Genomic DNA, 22,563 nt, shown 5'->3' with positions numbered 1-22,563 from the left:
ATTTACTGTAATAACCAATTTAAAAAGTATATAACTCCCTTGCTAACACTAGTGAGGGGGCACTCTCCATCCCCCTTCTGATGTCTGTCAGAAGCTTTCTCTGTCCCTTTTTATACTTTAATAAAACTCTGCTACACAAAAGCTCTTGAGTCATCAAGCCTGGTCTCTGGTCCTAAAGCTAAATCTTCTTCGGAGATCATGAATCTCACACCATTCACCCTAAGCTATCGCAACGAGCAAGAGGAATTTGAAACTAAAAACAATACCATCTACATAAGAATTCTCCCCCACAAGTTAAACTCTTAGGTATGAATCTAATAAAATATACATAGAATTGCATCAGGAAAACTTAAAAAGTAATAAAAGAAATCAAAGAACTTAATAAATGTAGAGATGTTGCATGTTCATGGATAGCAAACTCAGTATTGTTGAGATATAGGAGCTCTTCCTAACTTGATCTAAAGATTCAACCCAATTCCAACCAAAATCTTAGCAAGTTACTTTTGGATACTGACAGTATAATTATAAAATTTATATGGAGCAGCAGAAGACCCAGAATAACCACAGAATACTGGAGGAGACAACAAAGACTGACAATGTTCAACTTCAAGACTTACTATCAAGCTACAGCAATTAAGACAATGTGATATTGGTAAAAGAACAGAAAAATAGATAGATGGAGGTGAATAGAGAGCCCAGAAACAGATCCACTTGGATACAGTCAACTGATCTTTGGCAAAGGAGCAAAGGTAATACAATAGTGCAAGGGAGGTCCCGTTCAACAAATGGTGCTAGTTAACTGGACATCTGCACACAACAAAGTGAATCCAGATACAAAGCTTAACAACTAAGATTTTCTCAATTCAGAGAATTAACTTACGTAAGAACTTGACCTAAATGTAAAATACAAAACTAATAAAGCTCCTAGAAGACAACATAAGAGAAAACATAGGTGACCTTGAGTTCTGTGGTGACTTTACAGATACAACATCAAAGGTGTGATCCATGAAAGAAATAACTGATAAACTGGACTTCATTAAAATTAAAACTTTCTACTCTGAGAAAGACAATGTCAAAAAAATAAGAAAAGTCAAGAAGACAAAGCAGTTAAAAGACACATCTGTTAAGGACTGTTATCTAAACCATACAAAGAACTCTTACAACTCAACAATAAGAAAATAAACAACTCTACTAAAAAATGGGCCAAAGACCTGAAAAGACACCTCACCAAAGAAGATATAAGGATGGCAAATGAGCACATGAAAGGATGTCTATGTAATATGTCATTGGAGAAATGCAAAATTAAACAACAATGAGATATGCCACACACCTATTAGAATGGCCAAAATTCTGAACACTGATAACATCAAATGCTGATGAGGGTGCAGAGTGACAGGAACTCCCATTCACTGCTGGTGAGAATGCAATATGGTTGACCCACACCATTACCAAGATAAAGACCAAGCTCCCCTGTATGGCTTACAAGAGTCCTCCTAACCTGGCCCTAATTTCTCTCTCCACCCTTTTGCCTCTTCCTCCCCACAATTCTGCTTTACTGAGCCACATATCTTAACACTAGTCCTTCATGAGTGCACTTCTTTCTGACGAGAATACCCGTCTGTTCTCTACAACAAGCTGGCTAATATCTTCTCAGCCCTGGGCTCCTGCACTTATACTTCTCAAGGAACATATATCTGAGTTAAGAGCTTCCTTTCACAAAAATCTTGCCTTCCCTCATACAAGTACCTTCTCACATCATATCATCTACTTACTTGTCTGTATCCCACCTAGACTTAAGTTCACAAACGCAGAGTCCATATCAATCTAATTTTCCTAACATATTCCCATCTTGGCATACAAATGTTCCTCAAGAATCATTTGCTTAATGAATGATACAAGTTTAGGATTCAGAAACATGATGAGTCAGGAAGAAAATGATGAAGTTGAAGAAAATGGCAAGACACCCAGAGAGACCTTCTGTACACAGTTGAAAAAATGGAGCTGGAGTTGGGTTGAGAAGGGTGGGCTAAGGATACTGAAAATGTAAGACAGGAGGAATAGAGACTGAGAAAAACACCAAGCCAAGGACTGATAAAAGAAACTGATGGGGTAAAAGAAAGATGAGAAACAAGTAGAAAGTAGAAAAGCAATCACTGGAAATTAAGAGGAACAAAGCAGTAGTCATGTAGAAGCTAAAAAAGACCACTTAAGAATGAAAATAGGAACCGGAGTCAAATGCTAAAGTGAGGTCAAGGAAGATCGAGAGAGTTGCTCCATGAGCCGTAAGGACCAGGTCTGTTTCACTCATCTAGGACACAATAGTGTCCAGCACACACGGGAAATTAATAAAAATTTGTTGAATTACAGAGTAAAGGACCACTTTTCAACAGCAATCCTGTGGATTAGAATGAGCCTAAATTATATCTGCTCAGGGATCTTGTCCTTAAATACTCACTAGTCAACACTTATTTTACAATTAAATAAAACTTCCCCTAATCCTTTGACTTAATCTTAGTACATTCTTTTTAATATTACTTATCTGTCCACATCCTTTTATTTTTCCCACCTATCTAAGAACTGTCAGTACAAGAGGGTTGTCCACTTGAGAGAGTGTTGACGACAGAGCTGCTCATGCCTCAGCATCTAACCAGCATTGTATATGACTTGTTCCTCAAACCAGATCGTCCCCACTGGTCCTGTAACTCTAACATTAAAAAGTAATGTATTTTAGGCAGCTTAAGTGGTAAACAGATCAGATTCTCCTCACTGTAAAGACATTAAACAAACCTGAAATCAATTAAAAAAAAAAAAAACCCTGCCAATGTAATAAATCATCTTAATAATTTAGAGCATGTATGAGAAGATTCATAAAACAATGACCGTGGCACAGGATTATTAAGCCTGAGCAATTTACTGATGAAAAGAAGTTTTAAGAGAATACAGACATCATAGGATGAGATACACTTATACTTATCTGAAGGAAGTAGAAGGAAAGATAGCAGGGGAGAAAGAAAGATTATTAATATCTGACAATAATGGATATAGGTATAGGAGGCAGCAGAGAAAGGTTATGAGTATGAATTGAAAGACAAAGGACATCGTGGCTGCTAAGGAAGTGGAGTGAATATGCTGACATGAAGCTGAGAGCCAGGGAGAGCACTGACTCAGATGGACTCCACATTTCAACAGGTCAAGTCTTGAGTAGTCTTGAACAATAAACAGGAGGGAAATAAGAGAAATCAAGGGGTTTAGAATACAGAATAATGTTTGGAAGGGCTAAGGGAAGCATGCCTGCAGGGTAAAGACTAGAGAGAGACTACAAATGAATGAGAATGAATGAATGCTGGTGGCTGGAGAATGCCGTGCTTTATATGCTACAGTAACCATGATTAACTGTGCTGCTGCTGCTGCTGCTAAGTCGCCTTAGTCGTGTCCGACTCTGTGCAACCCCATAGACGGCAGCCCACCAGGCTCCCCCGTCCCTGGGATTCTCCAGGCAAGAACACTGGAGTGGGTTGCCATTTCCTTCTCCAATGCATGAAAGTGAAAAGTGAAAGTGAAGTCACTCAGTCGTGTCTGACTCTTAGCGACCCCATGGACTGCAGCCTACCAGGCTCCTCGGTCCATGGAATTTTCCAGGCAAGAGTACTGGAGTGGGGTGCCATTGACTGTGCTCGCATTCTATGAAAAAGACTCAAGAGAAAATACTTTTTTTTGGTTAAATCATGTTATAAACAAAAGGAGGGGAAAATGAGTTGCCAACTGAAAAATATTTAAGCTAATCAAGAGTGAGCACACAATGGGGCAGCCACACAGCTGGCCAAGGAACTTACCTGGTCGTACCCATAAGGCCTCTGCTGCGGTGGCTGTGGGGGTCCAGGCTGTGCCGGTCTGTAACCCCCATACTGCTGACCTTGTCCCTGTGGGTAGTTAGGATACTGAGGACCTGGGCCACCCTGTGAAGGACCTGCAAGATAATTAACACAAATAAAACTCCAAAAGAAAATATAGCAAGTTCCTAGAATTCTAGAAAGGGTTTAGAATTAGATGTTTCTATGTTCTCATTTTTAAATTCAAAAGAATAGTTTGCTATCTTGATTCTTCTCAAATGCTTTCTGAAATAAATTCCAAAATTTATAAGTAAAAATACTGTTAGGTTCGAGAGGAAGGGGACATAGGTATACTTATGGCTGATTCATGCTGACATTTGGCAGAAACCAACACAATATTATAGAGCAATTATCCTTCAATTAAAAATAAATTATAAAAAAATACTGTAAAGATACTACCATGTACCAAGATGTTTTGATTCAGTATAACTATTAAGCTATGTGTTAGCCATTAAAATTTCATATGTCAAAATGAGTAAGAGACTTGGGAGTTGTAAAGCACGTGATGTTAAGGAAACTCATCGTATTTCTATTAGAAAGTTAACCAGTATAAGCAAGGGGGTGAAAGAAAAAAGCAAGAAGCAGATTCAGATTAAAATATTGAAGAAATTTCTAATGAAAGTTTGGGAATCAGTGCTAGTCGCAGCTGTATCACTCAATATTTACACTTGAATCACCAGAAGAATCATAAAGAATGATTTTACACGGAAATTTCAGCTTTACATTCAGAACCACCAAAAGAAAGCTTTATGCTCCACACTGACAAGCACCGACACACAGAAACTAAAGAAGACTTGAAAAGCCACAGACTGCATGTGAAAAAACACGATTCAGAAGTTACCCTCTGTGTACCTATCACCTTTAATACTTAACACATATAAGTGAATGATTTCAACGTCCAGAGAGAGACAAGGGACTAATTTGGCTTGCCAAACACATATGTCTATTTCGTAAATTCTACTACTGTCTATTGTCAGGAATGCTTTATAAAGCATACGCTGAAATGCTTTCCTGCTTAAATGTTTTCAGTCACAGCCATTCAAAACCTGTCATAGAAAACACTGATTATAGAGGAATGTCAAAGAGAATAAATTTTCAAGCTTAAATAAATTCCATCAGTGTTAAAAACATTCCCCTCTTTTGACTATTTATTATGCACCCGATTATTAAAACTAAATTTTCTATTAGAATGAACTTTGACAACTAAAACCTACAGATAAGCAAAGTGGGAACATTTCCATGAGGGTACCCAGTGTCAGACAGAAAAGCATTTAACCATTTAAACCCAAATTACTAAATTTCTTTTACTCTCTCTTTCCACTGAAAATACTTCTCTTAACTCAATAAACTTACCTGACTGATTTATGTAACATGTGTGGGCATTGAACACAATAAAACCAGAATACTCTATTTATTCAATGTACAAATGTCCAATGGTCATGAAATGGAAATGCCATTTGAGAGTAGTAAGAACATCCCTTCAAAAAGACAAGAAATACATGGAATATTTCTAGTCATATTTGGAATTAGGGAACCAGAACTGATCAATACCTAACTTCCAATACTTGACTGAAATTTCAGTGCTTATTTGCGAAGGTTCAAGAGAATTTTAGCCTGGTTCTGGTTCTCAGATTTGCTATCACAGGTGGAAAGAGGTGCCCATAACAGCAGAGTTTAAATCAATGAATAAAAATAGTAAGACGTTGTTGTTGTTCAGTCACTAAGTTAGGTCTGACTCTTTGTGGCCCCATAAACTGCAGCATGCCAGGTTCCTCTATCCTCTACTATCTCCCAGAGTTTGCTCAAATTCATGTCCATTGAGTCAGTGATGGTATCTAACAATCTAATCTTCTGTTGCCCCCTTCTCTTTTTGCCTTCAATCTTTCCCAGCATCAGAGTCTTGTCTCATGAGTCAGCTCTTAGCATCAGGTGGCCAAAGTATTGGAGCTTCAGCGTCAGTCCTTCCAATGAATATTCAGGGTTCATTTTTTAGGAATCACTGGTTTGATCTTGCAGTCCAAGGGACTCTCAAGAGTCATCTCCAGCACCACAGTTCGAAAGCATCAATTTTTCGGTGCTCAGCCTTCCTTACAGCCTATATCTCACATCTGTACACAACTACTGGAAAAACGGTATTTTCAACTATACGGACCTTTGTCGGCAAAGTGATATCTCTGCTTTTTTAATACACTGTCTAGGTTTGTCATAGCTTTCCTTCTAAGGAGCAACTATATTTTAATTTCATGGCTGCAGTCACCATTCACAGTGATTTTGGAGCCTAAGAAAATAAAATCCGTCACTGCTTCTACTTTTCCCCTTCTATTTGCCATGAAGTGATGGGACCAGATGCCATGATCTTGGTTTTTTTAAATGTTGAGTTTCAAGTCAACTTTTCATTCTCCTCTTTCATCGTCATTAAGAAGCTTTTTAGTTCTTCTTCACTTTCTGCCATTAGAGTGGTATCATCAGCGTATCTGAGGTCATTGATATTTCTCCTGGCAATCTTGATTCCAGCTTGTGATTCATCTAGTCCTACATTTTGCATATAAGTTAAATAAGCAGAGTGATAATATACAGCCTTGACGTACTCCTTTCCCAATTTTGAACAGGTCATTCTATGTCCGGTTCTAACTGCTGCTTTTTGACCCACATACAGGTTTCTCAGGTAACAGCTAAGGTGATCTGGCATTCTCATCTCTTTTAAGACTTTTTCACAGTTTGTTATGATCCACAAAAAGCTTCAGCATAGTCAATGAAGCAGAAGTATATGATTTTCTGGAATTCTCTTGCTTTCTCCACGATCGAACAAATGTTGACAATTTGATCTCTGGTCCCTCTGCCTCTTTGAAAACCATCTTGTGCATCTGGAAGTTCTTAGTTCACATACTGCTGAAGTTTAGCTTGAAGAATTTTGCGCATATCCTTGCTAGAATGTGAAATGAGCACAACTGTATGATAGTTTGGACATTCTTTGGCAATGGAATGAAAATTGACCTTTTCTAGTCCATGGCTACTGCTGAATTTTTCAAAGTTGCTACATATTGAGTGCAGCATTTTAACAGCATCATCTTTTAAGATTTTAAATAGCTCAGCTGGAATTTCATCACCTCCACTAGCTTTGTTCATAGTAATGCTTTATAAGGCTCACTTGACTTCACACTCCAGGATGGCTCTAGGTGAGTGACCACACCATTGTAGTTATCTGGGTAATTAAGACCTTTTTTGTATAATTCTTCTGTATGTTCTTGCTACCTCTTCTTAGTCTCTTCTGCTTCTGTTAGGTCCTTAGCACTTCTGTCCTTTATCATGTGCATCCCTGCATAAATGTCCTGTTAGCTCCAATTTTCTTGAAAAGAACTCTAGTCTTTCCCCTTCAATTATTTTCCTTTATTTCTCTGCACTGTTCATTTAAGAAGGGCTTCTAATCTCTCTGGAACTCTGCATTCAGTTGAGTATATGTTTCCCTTTCTGCCTTGCCTTTCACTTCTCTTCCTTCCTCAGCTATTTGTAAAGCATCCTCAGACAACTACTTTGCCTTCTTGCATTTCTTGGGGATGGTTTTGGTCACTGCCTCTTGTACAACATTACAAACCTCTGTCTATAGCTCTTCAGATACTCGTCTAGCAGATCTAATGCCTTGAACTGATTTGTCACCTCCACTGTATAATCATAAGGGATTTGATTGAGGTCATACCTGAATGGCCTGGTGGTTCCCCCTACTTTCTTCAATTTAAGCCTGAATTTTGTAATAGGAAGCTAGCTCATGATCTGAGCCACTGTCATTTAGACATTCTGATGTAAAAAAAGAGACCCTGTTAGCAAAAGATGACATCTAATTAAGCAGCTATATCTCCTATCATAGGAACCATATTTTCCTATATCTCAAGTAGTCATAGATAATTAAGACTGATATTTAAGACTGAGATATCAGGTCTGTATCATTCCCCACTCCCTATCTAATAGATAGCCAACTAGTAAATACTACAGTGAGAATATAATAAGAAAAAATGGCTATACTTCCTCCAAACTCTGTAAGATACATACCTGCAATAAACATACCCCTATGGAAGTGTACACAGCTATTTTAATAGGCATGACAAAAACATTTTCTCTAGGCATTCCAAATGGACCTCATTCGTACACTAAAACATCAATGTTACTTTTCATGGTAACAGTCATTAGTTTTGGAAACGAATTTGCCAACCAGATTATGTAGATACTGTTAGTAATCACCCAACTCATCAGTTTTCTAAGCACATGCAAAGCTACTGGCTGGTCATGAACGTCAAACAGGTTTAGGAATTGATTAATTAGTGAATTCATTTCAAATTACTTTCTATACCTTACCTGTGGTCAATGAGCCATCTCCAGTTTATGCTTTTTCTTAAACAGACTGCTAGTTTTAAGAACATTTTAAAGAGACACTCCATGAGTAGACTGAGCTAAAGCTGTGAATTTTCAAATGAACATTAAATATCCACCTCCACATTTTGCAGGGGGGACAAAGTTAAAACTGCCGGAAGCAATTACCGTAGCCCTGCTGCTGTCCTGGGTAGCCCTGCTGCCCTGGGTACTGCTGCTGGGGTGGGTAGCCCTGCTGGGGAGGTGGTCCTTGGTAGGCATCTTGCTGTTGGCCATACTGCGAATTTCCTACATGATAATTGGAGAAGAGGACAAAAAGAAAATACTGAAGAGTTTGCTTAATTAACTTTTTTCCTCTAAGATGCATAGCCAACAACACAAGAACAAAATGAAATGCTATATTGATTTTTTAAAGTTAACAAAACAAAGAAAAAACTCAAACCAAACAGAAGGATTTCGGCCAAACAAACTGCAGTTAAAGCCAATTTTGCAAGGTTGAACTGCAGCATTTTCAGCGTCTCTGCCATACGAGCATTACATTTACTGGAACATCACAGTCATAAGATCATGACTATGCTAAATAAAATAAAAAAGACAAAAATTAAAGACAGCTACAAGAGCACACACTAGCTACACAAGATCAGCAAGCTGTTTCCTAGAGGCACTAAACTTATATGTAAAATTATACATATGTGAACACACAACAAGAAAAAAAATTGGATTGATGGACTTATGTTCAAATAGAAAATTTCCACTGAGGAAAAAAATTATTTTAAAATGTTTTAGTCTTTTTATGGTTGTTAGAAATGCAAGTCATGGTTATACATTTTAAATATTTGTAAGAAAATTATTCTGATTGTTCTAGGCTCCCTGGAACTTTCAAGACAGCCAGCAACTAGTATTCTACAAGAGCTTTGCGTGGGTAGAAGTTGTCTTATGCAAGAATTTTCGTTCCTGTAGAAGGGGATATATATATATGTGTATGTGTGTGAAGGTATATAGATACCTCCTTCGTAGTAATGTTGTGAGGAATCCTCATAAGGCCTATCGTAGCCTTGTTCAGGATACGACGGTTGCTGATAACCGTAATCATTATGACCTACATCAATTCGACAAGAGACAGGAAGAAACGTTAATGGCCACTGAGTGAAAACCCTAAATATATTTATACTTTCAGATAAAACTGAAAAAAAAAGAAAAAGAAATGGAAATACATAAAAAATTTCAATTGCATTAGCCAAATATTTACCAAATGTGATTGCTTTCATATTGAGATAACGTGCAATTTTCTTTTTAAAGCAAAAAACAGTTTTAGAAACATTACACTTAGTCTTAACTCTGATAATCCTCATCAAGGAGGGGAAAAAAAACTTTATCTTCTATTTTTTTAAAAAAGAAAAGGAAAGCATTTAGGCCTTTCACATGTAAATAACCTGAATTAAATTAGAATGAGCAAAGGAAGCAATTATCATATTTTGTCAAACACCTGTTCTGCTGGTCGCCAATTCCACAGCATATGCTAAAACAACGCAAAATATAAAAGAACTCCGTAAGTTTTTTTCCCCCTAAAAGAAACTTAAATATTTCACATTCTGTATTAACTTCCTTGAAGTATTTGTATCTCAAAGTATTTTCAGATGCAAAAATATATTGCTTAATGCTGCCTTTCTGGGAGTCTTTAGAAAATATTTCTAGAGTACCATAAACATACACCTTCAAAAATTAATACCGTGTTAATTGCCAGAGCATGTCTTTCATTTTAAGACACAGTAAGTTACACCTGCAAGATGACTAGGCTTAGTCCTTTTTTTTTTTCCCAAAGTAAGAATTTCATTTTTATTTGTTTGTGCAAATAGTTTTTACAGAAACTCTTATTAGGCTTAGTCCTTTTAACTTAGTTGCCCAAAGAAACTGCAGGAAAAAACCTTTCAGTTAGCTAAAATCTGAACTAAATTTTAGAAGAATACCTAATTAAGGAAGGAGGAATATAGTTATGAATAAATATAATACTCATAGCTCTAGTATTCCAATGTTTCCAAACTACCTCCTAAATATCTATATTATAGATTGGCAACCTATGGCCTGCAGTCTAAATACAGCCAGTGGCTTGTTTTTGCAAATTAAGTTTCACTGGAACAGTCATACCCATTCATATTTTCTATAGCTGTTTTCATGCTACCACAAGAGCTTAGAAGTTGAGACCAAGACCATAGGACTTGCAAAGACTAAAATATTTACTCCCTGGCCCTTTACAGAAAAAAGTTTGCTGGTCCTTAATCTACATATTTACTGGAATAAGTATCTAAATGTAGTAAGAAAACATCCAGTGCTGTTTAAGAAAATTAACTGTTGCTATAAATGAAATACTCTATGTAAATATCGGACAAATATATTAATATACATTTATGTAAAAATGATATATGGCTTAAATTTTTAAATTCCATTGTACAATAAAAGAATTATTTATAGCAACCTTAAAGTTCTGCTATTTACAAAGAAAACATATCTATTTTGAATAGAAAGTTTGTGTTTATAACAATATAAATATATCTGTAGTATATAAATGTAACTAAAGTTTTTCAAGGAAAAAAAAGTTAAAACAATGTCTACATGTGAAAGGAAAACAAAAAACCTCCAACATTCTAAATAACTAAGGGCAAGTAAAATATTTTTAAAAAAATATTTTCTAACCAAAATTATCCTTATGTATCACTACCACTAAGAAACATATTTTGTGGGCAAAATTCTATAGGGAGTGTTTGTTCTGCCTATACAAGCAGAATCTCTGCAGGAAAAAAACAATGTCCATATACCGCTTGTGATTTACACTCTGACAGAAAGTGGCAGACAATATGGTTTTTAGATACACCAGTCATATCCTCCTGCTAGTGTACATTAGCTTCTAGTCAAATGGTCTCAACATTTCAGCTTCAAGTTCTTAGTTTCTCCAAGTTTCTCTGTTAAGTAGTTTTACCTAATTATATCAAGGGAGCTTAATATAAATGAAAATTTTGGCAAATCCTTCCAAACAAGACAGATCATTTTGTAATATGAACAGCTACGTCTATCTGATCAATTTTATATGTCTGGATTATTTTTTCTTCAATATTGTATCATAAAATTTTCAAGCATACAGGTAAACAAAGAACTGTATGATGAAAGTCTACTTGTATGCTTGGCTAACTACTAAACACAGTACATCTTTTACTGACCATTTTTTCACAAGCCACCTTCTCGTTAAAAAAATAAAATTACCATTAAACTAAATAACTAGAGTTAAAATCTGATTTTCAAATGCCTTTCTATTCTACTAACTCTATATAAACAGCTATATTATGGATATAATTTAGCCTCCAAAATTTTTCTCAAATGCAAATGATAACACATATAAACCATAGTTCTTTGAGACATATGTAATATTAACTAACAGTATAAAATTTGGTAAAATACTCAAGAACTATATTCTCTTTGTATTTATACAATGAATAAAAGTAAATCAACAGTTGAACTTTATGGTATATGAATTACCTCAATAAAGCTGTTTTTTAAAAAAAGCAAATCAGTAACACTTGCTTTGGTTCAAATGAACAATTCCAAATATAAAAGGATCTTCTTTTACATAAGATAGGATTCCAATGATAGAACATGTTGCCTGACAATACGAATATGGAATAACCAACCAAAATATACTTTAAAATAGATTATAAATTAACGCCACGATTGATGCTTTAGACTACCGATGTGTTTCTAAATTTGGAAGAAACACAGTGTTAGTTTTTTCGTTCTCATTACAACGTTTTGAATAGCTAGCTACATTAATACTGGGCAGGGATAGAAAATGGGAAAGTTAACATGAGGAGAGATTACCATCAGGGTAATACTGCTGGTTCATGCCTTCTGGAGGACCTTGTCCACCATGACTGTATTGCTCCCCATAATAGTCCTCCTGGCCTGAGTACTGCTGTGGTGGGCCTGAAAAACCACAACCAGTCAAGACGTAAACAGTTTGTTCTCTGGGTCATCAAAGGCATTCCGTCTAATTGACGTTAGGACAGATTATTTCTCAGCCGTAGATTCCCCTCCCATGCTTTGGCATCTCAGACACTTCTGACTTTTCTTATACACACACATATATAAACAAACAGCAACAACACATACCACATTTCACAGAAATCAATGTTAAGACCATACATGCAATATCAAACAACAGCAACTCAAAAAACACAAACACTACCTTCCTAAAAAGAGATTCAAACTGGCAGAAAATTAATTTCCTTTCTGATATTAGAGCAGTTTGAAACAAATTAGGGTTTGTTTCTGATCATACATTTAGTAATTTCTCAAAAATAAAATATTTTCTGCTGTAAATTAGTGAGCTTATGATAATAATTTGATGACATAACTTTTTCCCAGAAAAGAATAAATAAAACCATAAACCAGGGAGTTCATATCCACTTTTCGTGACCCTCTGTACGTATTATACCCATTACCTTTTAAGAAAAATAATAAAATATAATTTTCAAAATCAAGAAAGAAAAGGCTCTAACTTTGCCTATATGAAAAGTTTGTTAAAATGGAAAGCCTTTCGAGCACTGTGAGAATTTTTCCCCGTGGAGCCGTACCCTGTTGAGGTGGTCTATACGGGGGGATCTGCCTCTGACCCAGCATATGATTGCCTTGGTTAACTTGACTCATCATTCCCATTGGTGGCTGCTGGCCTTGGTAATGCTGCCCACCTCCCTGGGGCATGCTGTACTGTTGAGAAGGAGGCTGCTGGTGCATCACTGGACCTGAAAACAGACAAAACATTACACACATAATTGCTGGCATATAACTTAAACATCTTAAGAGAAATACAAACTTCTTTTATTGTCATATAATACCTAAACCAGGTAATTTATTGGAAGACAAACTGACTTCAAGTAATATAAGCAAATCTTTGAACTACAGTTCACGTGCCTAAAATAATCTGCAAACTAGGGAAAACAAGTGATCCACGGTAGCTGATTTGAATTCCACTGGAGGAATATTGTAGCAATTTCTTAAAAAACAGAGTGGTTACAATATATGACCTTCCCAAATGCATATATGTTCCATTATGTACTATCCAGACAACCTTTGCAGAAAACACAGAATCTTATGCTACATAAGAAAATATCTCAAAACAAAGAAAACCACAAAAATCACACAGCAAATGAGTATTTAAACAGAGGGAAAGAAATCTAATTCCTGGGTATGTCTTTTTCCTTTTTCAATGCCCAATCATTATGTAACAATAGGGAATCTACAAACACATTTATAAATGTACTACTTGTATCAGTGGAATTTCATACACAATTTTAAAACAAAAACCTAAGGGTCTTCTATTTTTCAACTTTGTGAGTATGTGTGTTCAGTCACGTCTGACTCTTTGTGACCCCATGGACTGCAGTCCGCCAGGCTCCTCTGTCTATGGGATTTTCCAGGCAAAAACACTGGAGCAGGTTGCCATTTCCTTCTCCAGGGGATCTACCGGACCCAGGGACCGAACTCTTTTATCTCTTGTGTCTCCTTCACCGGCAGGATGGTTCTTTACCAGTTGAGCCACTAGGAAGTTTTTTCAGCTCTAAGATTTATAAACCAAAACAGTCTTCCTAAAATCAAAGGCTATAAAATGCTTAATAACCTCTGACACAGTCAAAAAATACCTAGGCAGAGAATTACAATAAGCCATAGACTAAGAAATCAGAACTGTGCGGTTTCCTGAGTGAGCAATATGCAGATAGTGGAACAGCCACCGCTGCAGTATCACACTGGCAACAGTAAAAACGCATCACGCGATATAATCAGCAACGGCCATCAAGTTCTGTGTCGCTCGTCCAACAAAGTAGGTAGCTCAGAGGTTCACTGGGCTAAGTTACGGTATGTGGAGCTCATCATTCGGACATTATAACCATTACTGCCTGAGAAGCATGTATGAGTTGTCTCCCAATTTCCTGCTTAAATAGCTGCATGCGCCACCCCGCCTTCACTGACTTGGGCAAAGAATTAGAAAAGTTGTACAGGTAAAATTGTCCAGATGAGCCAAAAGATCACAATTTACATAAAAATTTTAAATGCAACACACCCACCTCTTTAAATATATTTCTGACTTACAACAGCAGGAACAATGTGAGCGAAGAGAATCTACTCTTTTCCAATATGAAGAACTGGCTACCTAAAGAAGTACTCTATCAGAGCTAAAAATTCTTTTTTCTCCTATTTGCCTTCTTCTATTCTGCTTCTTTCAAATTTCTTTTTCCTTCTAATTTTGTCATAAGTCTTTCAAAGGTTACTCTGGGACTTTGTTTTCAACAAGGAAGTAAACTCAATCGTAGGGATGAGATAGTTCAGTAGAGACTGGAAGAGGACAACCTGACACAGAATGCGCTTACTACCAGACGTGCGTTCACGTTTACTTCATGTCAATCACTAACAACTATCAGAGGTAAGGATCCTAACTGTCAAGTGTTCAGCCAAGAAATCCTAAGATCAAGATTATATAAGCTAATAGACATCAACTGGGAATCAGGCAAAACTCCAGTTAGATTTCAAAGCACATTTATTCCACTATTCGTCACTGCCTCTGCTCCAGCTATAGCCCAGTGAGTAGTTCAGAAGCAAATTATGGAATGAAAAAGTTTCAAAATACTACTTTAATTCAGGTTACAATTATCAAAACATTTTGTATATTGAACACTAGCATTCATAATAGAATAGGCAGCATAACTGACCATTTACAGAATTCATTTCCAGTAAATGAAGGTTTTGCCTTGTCTTTTTTCTTCAACAGTGATTAAAGATCTCTTGTTTTAACAGAAGATCACTATAAAATTAAAGCATATAATATGCAGTGGAACCAAAATTAAAGGAGAAAGAAAGCAAAAACAGAACAGTTGGGGAAAAGTCCAGAAAGACACAGTAATAACAAAGTTCTAAGGCTTGCTATAAAGGAGAAAAGTAATGCTAGCTTAAGCCCTAGATAGAAAAGACCATGCCACTTGAGCTTTATCTTTTGGCACTGTCAGCAGTTCCAATCCCAGAGAGCTCAATTACCACCCTTCTTTTATTTTCTGTCACTGTTCTCCCTCTAAGGATCCATGACATCACTCAAGATCAAGCCTAAAACTGCCGAAAACAGAGCAGGAGAGCACGGCTAAACCACGGCACTTTCCACCTTCTTCCTTGAAGCCTTACCTATTAAAAAAAGTTACAACTTAAATTCTGATTGTTTAGGAAGCATATTGTTTTTCTTATGATAATGAAATATGTTACACTATGGCAAATAAATGTGTATTATCTATTGAGACACTAATGGAAATAAGAGCGCTAAACCTCAAAAGGCTACCCCAAAAGAAGTTCTAAAAATTTGTGCTACAGAGTAAAGATTACAAAATGAGTCTATTATAACCATTTTCTACAAAGTGTGACATTTCACATTACTATATGCTTAAAGGCTATGTCTTATCTTTCACATAAACCTTTCTGACACTAAGAAGTACTATAAAGGATGATATATACAAAGATCCTACTATCAAATACTCTACAGAAACAATGTCCTATATTTTAATCATATCTTGAGATGCAAAATAATAAAACTCTAAAGTCATATCATTAATCTATGCATAATTTTAAATGAAGATTAAAAACGACAGCTAACAGTTAGTGAACACCTGTGGCCCAGGCATTAAGCTCAGAGCTTTATGTCTATTATTTATCCTCCTCAAACCCTATGAAACAGATAGTATTGTTGTCAACTTCACTTTACAAGTAAGAAAACTTAAAGCATACCAGCATTAAGACTCTTACCTAAAGTTGCATGGCAAGGAGACGGTGAGAAATCTAAAACCATGCTCTTAGCCATTATATGTACCTCTTCTCCAAAGTCAAATCAGACTTCTCCAATGTAATATCTCTGAGAAAAACAGTCCTACATAACATTATCACTGTAATAACAAAATCCTAGAATACAGTACGTTCCTTCTCTTCATCTATTATCTCTGTGTTATAGTAAGAGTGAATACAAACCTGTGTAGATAATATCCACTACAAGCCCATTTACCTGTTCATCTTTCACCACCTGTTGCCCACATTTTACTACTTTTCCTTAACCATTCAATCTCAAACTAAACCATTTATAGCTCTCATTTGAAAGCATTACTAATGCTTTATTTGCAAGAAGAAATCCCTGTTTCATTAAATTCAATTAGCCAACCCACTACCTATTAAAATGCCATTTAAAGTGAATAGGATTCTTTACTTACCTAAAATCTACCCCTGCCTTCATCAAGAGTTTTAAGTGTTTAAGAGTTAAAGTTTTAAGACATTTAGAAAAAAACATCAAGGATAAAAGAACGAGAGCTAAGTAAGAAAATCTCAGAAGTTTAGTAAAGTCACTGTTAACTAGTGCAAACTGAGCTGAATTTCCTAGCAACCAATGAAGAAATACAACCATGACAGATTTTATCTAGTAAAAAGAACAATTTTTAGAGAAATCCCATGAAAGTATTTAAAAAGTACTGAAACTTAACAGTATCAAAAACTTTTGTTATTGTTGCTAAGTTTCTTCAGTAACACAGACCACCCTTACATGCAGTTCCTTACAGTAATCATTTCTTAAGGCTGTGATTTTCAACCCTGAGTGATTTTGTCCCCAGGGGATATTCAGCAAAGTTCGGAGACATTTGTGGTCGTCTCCACAGGTGCTGGGGGGGGGGGTGGTTGCTACTGCCACCTAGTGGGTACAAGACAGAAATACGGCTAAATATCTCAGTGCACAGGGTAGGCCCCCACAATAGAGATTTAGGTAACTCAACATGTCATTAGTGCTGAGTTAAGAAGTCCTGGATTCTCAAGGGCATAATTCTACATCATAGGCATCTCTACAAACTAGTCTGAGGATTAGATTATATATTTATCTTTCTGATGACTGAAAATTAGAAAAGGGATGTGTTGTGCCTTCATAAATCTGGCAAAGCAAAAAGCTATGCAATTTCTCAATCAACTCCTCTGAATAGTTTCAACTATACAATAATATTAATTCAAAAAAAAGACCCTGTAGACTGCATCTACTGTAGACTGAAAGGAATTCCAAAAGCTCTAGATTTATGGGACACAAGTGACAATCTGCTGTGAAAGTAAAGTCCCCATCTTGCCCAAACAGGAAGCCATGGACACAGGCTATCTGAGAACATACAGCTTTGGGTCAACTTAGTATGAAAGCTGAAACTTATGAAGCAACAGGTACAGGAGAGATTATCCTGCCCAGAAAAACTTCAGATGGAATGGGCTATATAAACAGGCATGACTTGGAATATTTGTAAACTATAATTTCTAAAATTTACCCCTGCTGCTACTGCTGCTGCTAAGTCACTTCAGTCGTGTCCGACTCTGTGCGACCCCATAGACGGCAGCCCACCAGGCTCCCCCGTCCCTGGGACTCTCCAGGCAAGAACACTGGAGTGGGTTGCCATTGCCTTCTCCAATGCATGAAAGTGAAAAGTGAAAGTGAAGTCGCTCAGTCGTGTCCGACTCTTAGCGACCTCATGGACTGCAGCCTACCAGGCTCCTCAGTCCATGGGATTTTCCAGGCAAGAGTACTGGAGTGGGGTGCCATTGCCTTCTCCGAAATTTACCCCTAGAGATTCTCATTTAGCGGGCATGGGGTAGAGCAGACAAATCTTGTTTTAACAGGTACCCCTGATGATTCTGATGCCGGTGGTCTTAGGATCACACTTTGAGATAAAGACTTCTAACAGAAAAAGTAAATCAATCATCCCCTTTTACCATAAAAGAAGCTAGATTATGGTTAACACAAAATATTTAAACTGGAGTAAAACGGCATCCCATAAAGGCACCTAAGATGTTAGTTATAAAACGAAGGCCAAGGAGTACATGTGTTACAAATACATCAAAACCCAATGAATGAGACACTTAAGATTTTATTTCATTGTATGTAAATGTTACAAAAAAAAAAACTATTAAAAGAAAAAGGAAAAATTTTTCAACGTTGTGCTCTAATGCTATGCAGACTAAAGTATTAATGGGCAAAAGTATAATAATATCTGCAAAACACTCGGAAATGCATTTAAAAAGAAGATGCCATTAATGGATGGGTAGAATACAGGAGACAACTATACAGGTACAATTCCTTCAAGTTTTCTATATGTTCGAAATTTTACACTAAAAAAAAAACTGGGAGAAAAATTTTAAATTAATCCTAAAAGAATATACAAAGATTTCTCAACAGTTAGAAAATAATTCAACTAGAAAATGGGCAAAAGACATTAAGAGACATTTCACTGAAGAGGATATACAGATGGCAAATAAGCACGTGAAAAGATGTTCAGCATCACTAGCCATTGGGGAGATGCAAATTAAGGCCACAATGAGATGTGATCTACTACTCATTTTTAGAACAGCTAAGATTAAAAAATAACTGACAATACCAAATGCTGGCAAATACCTGAAGAAAGTGGATCCCACATGCACTGTGCTGCCGGGATGGTAAAATGGGAGAGCTACTTTGGTAATCACTTTGGCAGTCTCTAAAAAAACTGAATATATAACTGATAATAAACCACTGTAAAGTAAGAGTAAATATAACAAACCTGGCTATGACAATATTTTTTTGCCCTTCATATTTATATGATAAAGGTACTGAAACAAAAATTTCCCACTACTCTAATGTCAAGCTTCTAGATCACATCATTATCACTTGCAACTTATTAGCTAAATCAATCAAGACTTTCTTAATACTGTTCAAACAAAACTAAAGCCAGAGATAAATTAGGTTTTATGGCTAAAGAAGACAATTGCCAATAAACAGATCTCAAGTTTGCTGCTGCTGCTGCTAAGTCGCTTCAGTCGTGTCCGACTCTGTGTGACCCCACAGACGGCAGCCCACCAGGCTCCCCCGTCCCTGGGATTCTCCAGGCAAGAACACTGGAGTGGGTTGCCATTTCCTTCTCCAGTGCATGAAAGTGAAAAGTGAAAGTGAAGTCAGTCATGTCCGACTCTGAGCGACCCCATGGACTGCAGCCCACCAGGGTCCTCCATCCATGGGATTTTCCAGGCAAGAGTACTGGAGTGGGGTGCCATTGCCTTCTCCAGTTTGCATTATTACAAAAACCCTTGGTCTCATTTTACGTAAATTATACAAATAATTATGGAATTAGGATTTTTAAATGCATCATCTCACTTAATCTTACTTAAAGAAATTAAGAAAATTAGATAGAGGTCCCACACATAGTAATCTATGGGGCCAAGACCTGGATCCAAGTCTGAAGAATTATATACCATACCTGGAACTTGTGAAATATATGCTTTAACACAAACATAACAATCTGTGAAAATCCTTATGTTTGAATATGTAATAAGTAAGTAAAATGGTGTTAAAATCTGGGAAGCTATAATCACTAATGCCTGGGAATGAAAAATATGCTGATTCTATCAAATGTTAACTTTTGTTCCAGAAAGCCTACTACTCTATTCAAATTAGTTGGACTTTTAAGAAACATCTTTAAGGCACTAATGTTCCATCTTTCTGGGTTATCATGAAACATTTGGTTTCAGTTCCCATTCACTGAAAAGACAAATCTGCAGGCCTACCCCCAGGTTTTGTTCTAGACACCAGAACAAAAGAGGCAAACCTCTGCCTCTTTGGAGCTGTATCTGAACTGCAGTGGAGCTGACACTCTCTACGTGAGTGAGTAGTAGATCCAACACGTAAGAAGGTGATCAACTGTGAACATGAGCCTTACTCCTAAAGTTGAAAGTGAACATCACTGAAGGTAACCTGGGTAGCAGTTAAAATAACACAGGAAGTAGGTCGGATTAACTATTTACAACGCTGTGCAGCGATTTAAGAAAGAAATTAACATTAAAAACTTGCTAAACCACTCATCTAAAAACAGGAGTCCTCATATGAGAATATACACTAAAGGCTAAATTTAAAAATATTTGCTTTCTCAATTCATAGATATGCATAAAATTACAACTAAAAGTAGGTACCAACTGCAATGCCACTGTCATATAAATTCATTTAACTTATAATTTTTTAATGACCATGCATATAGTAACCAGTAAATTAAATGGGGCAATTTTTTATTCAGCTTTTTGAAATGACATGTTTGGTGTGGTAGGTCTACATGTTTTCACTATATTAGACTTTGCATTAATTTGGTTTACTGTTATTTTTCAATTTTTCAGTAAAAATTTAAAAGCTGAAAACAGCTTTTAGAGAATTAATGACATCCAAAGACACTCCATAATTTCATTGCCAGAAATGATACTTTTACTATAACACTAGTACACAATGTCCCCTTTTATATTAGAACTATGGGTATAAATTATCATGCTGCTTCTCCTTCCTTTTTTAAACAATCAAAATGATAAACTGAAAATGTATCCTTTGAATTAATTTCAATCAGACTCCAAAATACATGACAAAATTTTTAGACGAGTACTTTTTTCCTCCTGAATTTCATTTTCAAAGAGGGGAGGGAAAAAAAGAAGGAAAGGAAAGGAGAGAGGGTAAAAAACAAAGCCACTTCAAAACGACCAGAAAAAACACGTCGAGGTCTTGACCTGCAACGTTCTGTTTAGAAAACTACTATGACATCATCAGATAAAGTACCCAAATATGTCACCTAAATAGTTAATAATTATTAATGTGACAAAGGTTAAATAATTGCTATTTGTTTTTAAAACACAATTATCCGGACTGGCTTTTCTCCCCTTCGTTTGTCATTGGACAGAGATTTAATCTAAGAAATACCACTATTTCATTATTAAATATTTAATAAATTTCATTATTAGAAAGTAAGTGGTTTTAACATTTTTTTTCTAATAGCTATTGATGTAGAGATATGTATACAGAAATAAGCAGATAGTCAAAAGGTCTCAACGTTTTGAAATCTGAATTAACTCAAAGAACAGCAAATAATATCTCAACAAATATTAACAAAAAAATTTTAAAGTAGAAATATTTCCTTTTATAGAATATTGGTATTCCTCTAAGCTTTTCTTTAAAATATTTTAAAATGTAGTCTCCTCTAATTTCTTTCACCTATTTATCAAAACAGAAAAAATTTAATGTAAAACATATAGGTTATTTTTATAAAACTATCTAAGGAAAGGTTTTATAATAAAATAAACATTAAAACTTCAAATAAAACTTATATCATGCTGAACAAGTTTTTAAAAATCCAACAGGCACCATGTAATTAAAATATTTTTATAAGGAATTCCAAAATATTTTTATAAGAAATTTAACTGAAAAGTTTTTTATTTGTGATTAAGAAAGCAAGTATTGCTAAAAACTCATATAACTTTCCCTCCTTTTTTCCATGGTAATTGTAATTTTCTTTGGTGGTTCTTGATTCTGAAATGTCAAAATTTAACTGAAAATTTCAGCTTTATATTTGTCCTGAAGAGATTTTTTTAAAACAGTGGTCATTTCCTCCCTAACATCCTCTTTTCTCTTTTGAAATGTAGCTTTTATTTCTAAATCAGATTCTCAAAGTCATGTTTTATACAGTCTATTTTCTATTCATAAATTCACAAATTATGAGAACAAAGAAAAAGTAAAATAAGTTCTAAAAAAAGAAAAAACTATACATTGATACAAATATGACATTTTTCAGAAGAACACTGTGGGGTGTTGGGGGTGATGCACAAAATGGGTGAGAGAGATTAAGAGGAACAAACTTCCAGGTATAAAATAAGTCATGGTGGTATAATGTACACATAGGGAATACAGTCAGTAATATTTAACAATTTAGTTCAATAACGTGGTAACTGGACTTATGGTGATCATTTCATAATGCACGAAGCTATCAAATCATGATGCTATACATCTGAAACTAATACTGTATGTTAACTGTAACTCAATAAAAGAAAAATAATTTTAATTTCAAAAACAATAATAGCTGGTGGCTATGTTTTGAACAGCAACTCCTATAAAACTTTAACTCCTTTTTCCAAAAACAGTAAACCTATTTTCTCCATACACATTGCTGCACATGTTATTTTTCTTCTTCAAACCTTAAGTGCATGCTCAGTTGCGTCTGACTCTTTCGCGAACCTATAGGCTGTACCCTGCCAGGCTCCTCTGTCCGTGGGATTTTCCAGGCAAGAATACTGGAGTGGGTTGCCATTTCCTTCTCCAGGGGATCCAGGGATCTTCCTGACCCAGGGATCAAACCCAGGTCTCCTGCACTGCAGGCGGATTCTTTACCACTGAGACACCTGGGACGCCCCTTCAAATCTTAAGATGCCGTATCAATCCATG

At 36.0% G+C, this 22,563-nt stretch overlaps 1 protein-coding gene across 6 annotated transcripts in view; it reads right to left on the bottom strand.

Annotated features, from left to right (window-relative positions):
• Positions 1-22,563, bottom strand: part of SS18 (SS18 subunit of BAF chromatin remodeling complex) — a 75,482-nt gene that overhangs the window by 7,165 nt on the left and 45,754 nt on the right. For 4 of the 6 annotated variants that reach the window (XM_055559622.1, XM_055559624.1, XM_055559623.1 and 1 more), the window contains exons 6-10: positions 12,875-13,042; positions 12,120-12,224; positions 9,259-9,351; positions 8,421-8,540; positions 3,834-3,967 (exon numbers count right to left, since the gene is read on the bottom strand). In XM_055559622.1, the coding sequence (XP_055415597.1) occupies positions 3,834-3,967; positions 8,421-8,540; positions 9,259-9,351; positions 12,120-12,224; positions 12,875-13,042 (620 nt within the window). The remainder of the gene's footprint in view (positions 1-3,833; positions 3,968-8,420; positions 8,541-9,258; positions 9,352-12,119; positions 12,225-12,874; positions 13,043-22,563) is intronic. The other 2 variants (XM_055559626.1, XM_055559628.1) reach the window with 1 other exon arrangement.

The sequence above is a fragment of the Bubalus kerabau genome, chromosome 21 (genome assembly GCF_029407905.1).
Source record: "Bubalus kerabau isolate K-KA32 ecotype Philippines breed swamp buffalo chromosome 21, PCC_UOA_SB_1v2, whole genome shotgun sequence".
In the NCBI taxonomy this organism is placed as follows: Eukaryota; Metazoa; Chordata; class Mammalia; order Artiodactyla; family Bovidae; genus Bubalus; species Bubalus kerabau.
The sequence above is the reverse complement of the archived record's forward strand: the minus strand, read 5'-3'. Positions and strand labels throughout refer to the sequence as shown.